This window comes from Drosophila mojavensis, unplaced genomic scaffold, assembly GCF_018153725.1.
Source record: "Drosophila mojavensis isolate 15081-1352.22 unplaced genomic scaffold, ASM1815372v1 contig_36, whole genome shotgun sequence".
Taxonomy (NCBI): domain Eukaryota; kingdom Metazoa; phylum Arthropoda; class Insecta; order Diptera; family Drosophilidae; genus Drosophila; species Drosophila mojavensis.
In genome coordinates, this window is record NW_025318858.1 from 16,277,781 (window position 1) to 16,284,531 (window position 6,751).

Consider the following 6,751-nt stretch of genomic DNA (forward strand, 5'->3'; position numbering starts at 1 on the left):
CGGGCATCAAGCCCGATGGGACCACTGTGCAACGGGCTCGACGACCAAAATGTATGCAACGACATTTGCTGTGCGACAATTAGCGTGATTTTCAGCGGGCACAGAAGACGTGAAGGGAACACAAGACTGGCCAGAGAGTCGACCATGAAATACCCTAAAATATTGGAAATATATATCAAATAATTTACAGCAATCTTGGAGATGTCAACTTAGTGCTATTAGATGATACAACTCATAAGACTTATAGTTATAGTCACACGTATACTTTAACTTCTTGGCAAAGTGCATAGATCCGAGGTGAGAGTAGCTAACGAAATCTCAACGAGCAAGTCAACGTCAGCGCCAGTTGGCTTGCAATTTGTATGCACCGCACAAAAAATGCACCAATTCAATTTGTCTCGAGACGCGGCGGCACAAGTCGTAGCCGAAAGGGGAAAAAGTGCCAGGAAAATGTGGAGAACAAACGCGCAACCGAATCAGTTTGGAAGGCATTTTGACAAGACCCGATAGAAACTCAGCAGATCACGTAGCATGCGAATGAGGCCACATCATGTGCATTCAGCATGCACTAGATGACACCCAACATTGTTGTTACCCAATCCCAGATATATATCAGTCAACCTGTCTGAGTCCGACTCTCAGTTTGAGTCAGACTCGACTGCCACGCGCATCGGGTTCGAGGATGGAAGGCTACAAAACTTTTCATGGCCAAAGTTTTATGCGCACGATTTGACAAGTCAAGACAAGCTTGTCTTCCCACCTCTCTTTCTCTTTCTCGTTCTATCTATGTATATGTGTATATGTATATACCCTGTACGTGAGATATTTAACTTTAGAGTGTTTAAAGGATGGCAATTAGTTTAAAAAGTAATTGAATAATAATAACTGCAGCGAATTAAAAAAATACAACCTTTACATATTTGTTGAAATACCAATCAATTTCAATCAGAAATAATACAATAAATTGTAAATTATTTAAAATAGTCAAGTTCTTGTTTTCAAGAGTGACAAGAAAGATAGATATTATAGGGTAGGTCATGCCCTTTTATGTCAGTGCCATAAATGTTTACCAAATATTTTGAGCTTATAAAATTAAATTATAAATTAACAAATAAATTATTTATAAAAATTATAAGGTATATAATTATTATATTTAAAAAAATCTATTAAAGTTACGTTACCTGCCATTAATTTTATATCCATATGTATAATATATAATGCGATTATTTTTACATATATATTACATATATTGAGGAACTGATAGCTACGCACAACGCACTGACTTTTCCCGGATTAAATTTAACAGTCAATTAGTTCCACATTTGTAAAGCTGTGCAACGGTTGGAAAAAGAGGACAAAAATCAAAATTATATTATATTTTCTATAATACCTAGGCATGTACAATTTAGCGAACATGGTATAGGGTGTGCATTAATTAATTGAAAATAAATGCAGGGTATCTCTAAGTGTGGCAATAGTTTCAGAAGTTGAATTACTAGTATTGTAAGTCTCTGTTATATCACATTCTTCAATTTACTCTAAAGTAAAATTCAATAAAACAATTTTCAGTATTACTTAATTTCATAATCAATAGATTACTCTGAAATGCAGTAGGGTAAGTTTAAGTCAGGCAATTAACTAATTAAAATTAATCTGAAGTTTTAGAGCACCTAACCAAATCACTCAAATAGGTATAAATATTTAATATAGGATATATTTAAGTCACACAACATTTTTATCAGGTCTCTTAAGCATATGCTTAGTCTAAGTATGCGCGGGCTATATTTAAAACTGTCAATTTTAGTATTTGAATAATGACAAGGGACGGCTCTTTGTATTTACAGGGTATAGTAAAGTCAGGCAACAGCGGCTGTTGCAATCTGACATGATTTTGCAGATGTTGCGTGCGGTTACAAAAACGCGACAAAACCGGAAGTTAAACGATGCCCTATATGAAAGTGCATGTTCGTGTGTATGTGTGTGTGTGTGCCGTTTGCAAGTGTGTGGGTAATGGAATGTCGAGCTCGCAACTCTGCGCTGTCTGTGTGCTCCCATTGAGTGTAATGAGTGTGAAAAGTTCATTAAAATTGCACGTGCGAAATTACATGAATATATACATATATTACACACAAACATACATACATACACACAAACATGAGTATATACATATTTAAAGGCACATGCACATATAAATCTGTATATGTGTAAAAGTAATTTTAAGTGCATGACTTGTCTGTTACAATCCCGATTAAGACTCTTTTCATTTCTCTTATTTTTTTTAATTTTTGCGGAGTCTTTGTACACCGTTAATGGCTGACAGCGTCATTAGTCATTAATTTCTCATTAGCTTATGCATTATGCATTATCGCATTGCTTTCAGCTTAACAATATTAAGCATTCATGAAAAAAGAATTTTATCAGATGCTTGAAGCTTAAGTACTAGAACAATTATTATTAAATAATGCATGAATGAAAGATTTTTCTTAAATAGAGATATATTATATAAATTATAGAATTATAAAAAGCAATGGAATCAATATAGAAACGGAAGCAATACTTATAGTATTTGACTATTTTATGGGCAGCATGAAGTTTCATAATTTATTGCCTTAAGCTAATTACCTACATTAAATTTACTTTTGACAGTTTGATAGTTTGAGACTGTAGATATAGGTAACAAATCTTGATAGCCAATTTAGTCATATTTACATTTATTCACTTTTAAATATCTTTATAAAGTTTTCTCCTTGAATTGCTAAAAACTAAAACTAAAACATCCGAAAAAGATCATAAACTATTCATAATGAAAGCGATGCACTCTGAAGGCAATCTTTTCAATTTTTTTCTTCCATTATTTATAATTTTTTCAGTTGTACATGGTATATACTCAGCTATTTGTTATTTATTTCCACGGCGATGCTTCTGGCAAATTTTGAGAGATTTTTCTGAGCGACTGATTTCAATTACAGACAATCCCAAACGAACTGCACAGCTAAGCCGTCCCACACATACCTACAGACTAAAATATATATATATATATATATGTATATATATGTATCTTCAACTGTAGCAATTATGGTAATAAATACGTTAACATCCCCAGTTAAATGTCCCGTTGCGCTGCACGTCGCATTCGCAGTGGCACAAAGAGTCACGCGGTGTAAGCTTATCGCATTCCGATTCGAATCTGTCCCTCTCTCCCCCACCCCTTATTGATTATCCTGGTCATCAGCCTTGGCTAAACTTGTTGCTCTCCCAAATCAACTAGGGATTTTCGGTTCACTGGACAAAATGCCAATAAAAATGTGAGAAACTCGAAAAAAATGAAGATGAAGAGGCACAAAAACGAATAAAAAAGAAAAAGTAGCAGATAGGTGACATCTACTAAACTGCCATTGACACTTACAAATTGAATTCTCATTGGCAGCAGCCAGGAGGCGGGGCTCTTCCTTTCCCACAATTATCGCCGCTGACAATGATAACATTCGATAGAAAGTGAATAGCAGAATTTTAAAGGGGGATCCTGATAAAAAATGCGGCATGTAAATAACAACAAATCAATTTTTAAATAGACAGGCAGCCTAGACAGGAGCTGAGCCCGAACCCAATGTCAAGCGCCAACAACAATGAACCCTATTCAAATGCCACTTACACAATCTATAAAGGTGTCTGTGTGTGTGTGTCTGTATGTATGCGTGTATGTATGTGCGTGTGGGCGATTGGGTGTGTAATGGGGAGTGCGAACTCGGAGTAGTAGATCTATTAGCTGTCAGTTAGCTAGCTCTTAAATTGAAGCCAACAGTTTGAGTCAGGTAACAAGATGGCAGATAACATGGCCAACAAATTGTTGGCAGCCCGTAATTGTCTTGCCTCCTGCATCCAATTGATTAATAGCGGTTAATGCTATGTTAATTTGTTGGCACTTTGCAGGTGGACATTCGAGTCCGTGAATAAGTATATCTAGATGGAGGCCATTAGTAAAGGTAGAGATGCAGATAAGGATACTAAAAGAGATACAAATAGAGATACAGATACAAAAACAGATGCAGATGCAGATACAGATACAGATACAGATACAGATACAGATACAGATACAGATACAGATACAGATACAGATACAGATACAGATACAGATACAGATACAGATACAGATACAGATATAGATACAGATACAGATACAGATACAGATACAGATACAGATACAGATACAGATACAGATACAGATACAGATACAGATACAGATACAGATACAGATACAGATACAGATACAGATACAGATACAGATACAGATACAGATACAGATACAGATACAGATACAGATACAGATACAGATACAGATACAGATACAGATACAGATACAGATACAGATACAGATACAGATACAGATACAGATACAGATACAGATACAGATACAGATATTTATCCACATCCACTCGAAGATATTTTCCTTTCCTAAAAAAATTTATCTGTCATATTTCATATGTCATTTAAATTCCTAAAAAAGTAAAGAGCTTCGACTAAAGACTGTAAGAAATAAATATAGGTATCAAATGGAGGCACTGTCCGTCTCCATTGTTGGCCTACTGCAGCTGCTCGGTTACTCGTACTTTATGACACAGCCGGAGGATCAATGCTCACCAGCTCCTTGCCTGGGCAGCTGGCTCTTTCTACTGGCCACGCTCTGCTTCCTCTGGGACCTGAGCATATATCCGCGTCGCTTTATGCACATGGCCTGGCAATGTCAGCTGATAGTCGAGATTGTGGCTGGCTTATTTCTGGCCGAGATTGCGATGCTACGCATTTGGTGCGGTCTCGAGCGAATTATCTATTGGCTGACGGAGCAGCTAATTCATGAGCTGCGAATGGACGACTGCCGGCACGAACTGCATCAGTACTGCCTGCATGGGTTGACCACCGTGGCGGTGAGCGGTGCAATTGTCTGGTTTGTAATCAGAGCTACCGATGTACCCTATTATCTGGACTGCTCAATGCGCAAGATAAAGCGCAACGGGCAGCATATGATACGCATCCTTGGCTGCATTAGTCGCATGAGCAGCTGCGAGAGGCGACGCACACTGAGAGCCTGTAGGCGGGCCATATTTTCAAGATACGGCGAGACCACCAGTTCCGAGGGGGAGGAAGATGGCGACGGTGATGGGGTCGAGTATGAGAATGGTGTTGCCGATGAGGAGGATGGGGATGAAATTGGGGAGGAGGATGAGCTTGATGATGAGGTTGGGGAGGAGGATGAGCTTGACAATGAAGATGGGATTGAGTACGACGATGAATATAGCGAGGGGAATGGAGATGAAGATGAATAGCGATTGAGAGCCAGCACTGACCATGGCTGCGTGTCTAACCCACTAAACAAATCATGTGCCCGCATTCGATAGCCCACATTGCTTTCCATCTATTTGGAATTTATATTGCGATTGCTGCATATCTCGACACGATTTCTGTGCCACACGCAACGGAAATTTACTTTTCTCCACTTTTGCCCCCAACAACCACCACGTTTCTATTTTTTTTTTTCGGCTATCTGTAACAATAAATTTTGTTGCACGAACGAACGGAGAAGCGGAAAATAAAGAGAATTTGCCTTTGCTGACTGTGAAGTTCTTCGACTTTTGTCTGCCCGTCATAGACCCTAAATGGCTGGGCTGGCCTTCAACTGTTGAATGAGAACTCCAACCCAAATGTGAGCTAATCACTGAGCTATTTAACTGTTGAATGCCAATTATTTATAGACACGGTGCACGGGAGGAAACAGTCTTCGCTACGGCACGTAGAGGCCTATGTATCCTTAGCGATTGTGGTCATTGTAAGCTGACAGTTTCCATGGTGTTGTGCAACGTGTCAGTTCAATTGTATGTCACTCCTATAGGACTACTAATTGCTTAATACATATACTTTACAATTGTAGCAGATGAAGCTATAACACATCGCAGGGCATATAAATACGATATCGAAATTTCTTTGTTAATTAGGATCTAATTGCTACTTATTGTTCAAAATCCAATTTCTTCCTATTTTCCAAATCTTTCATTCAAGCCGTGAAGTGGAAGTGTTAGTGGAAATGATATGTGATACCATATTCTAAAAATTACAATTGAGATTGAATTGCAATTTAAAGAATTTGGTAAAATTAGAAGCTGCTATCCAAAATGTAACAATAATTAATATTATATTAAGCCGTATACTTTATTAAATTTTGTATTATAAGCCCTTGCAGCCAAGACGTATGAGATGAAAACTAATAACCGATACCGAAACAGAAACATTTATCGATTTACTGTTCCTTGCCGTGGTAGACTGCTCTGCACTCTTCTGTACTTTCGTGTCTCTTGTTGTCTAATTCCTTCTAGTGATAGTTTCATTTCCCTTTTCAAATATTTAGTACCGACTATTTTCTATATAATATATATAGTTTGAATCGAGTTGTCTTTTCCATTACGTAACCTTTTTCTCTAGATAATAATTTAGTTTAACAGACCGTCTGTCATAGGGTTTGCCAACATGAAAGCCAGCTGCAGTTGTTGCTGTTTTTATTGCTTGTGGTTTTTGTTGCCACTGTAACTTTCAATCATCGTCAATCATCGTTAGATGGGCAAAAAATGCGAATGAAAACAATCGCAAAACAAGTATAAACAAAAACAACGAGAAACAAAAAGTAGAAAAGCGAATCATTCACGGATTGTATTGCATTTCTAAGCAGGCCAGGGACACAAACAGGTCACAGCTGCTAACTTTG

At 37.6% G+C, this 6,751-nt stretch overlaps 1 protein-coding gene and 1 long non-coding RNA gene across 2 annotated transcripts; one reads left to right on the plus strand and one right to left on the minus strand.

The window, feature by feature from the left end:
• Positions 1–2,694: 2,694 nt before the first annotated feature.
• On the minus strand, positions 2,695–3,598 carry LOC122757161. The gene is made up of 2 exons (XR_006357076.1): positions 3,090–3,598; positions 2,695–3,019 (listed from the first exon to the last, which is right to left on the minus strand). It is a non-coding gene; the product is annotated as an uncharacterized LOC122757161 (long non-coding RNA).
• Positions 3,599–4,447: 849 nt separating this feature from the next.
• LOC6576984 lies at positions 4,448–6,199 on the plus strand. Its single transcript, XM_002002924.4, has one exon. It carries the CDS (start codon positions 4,551–4,553, stop codon positions 5,319–5,321), a length of 771 nt encoding a protein of 256 aa, XP_002002960.3. The 5' UTR covers positions 4,448–4,550; the 3' UTR covers positions 5,322–6,199.
• The last annotated feature ends 552 nt before the right edge of the window (positions 6,200–6,751 follow it).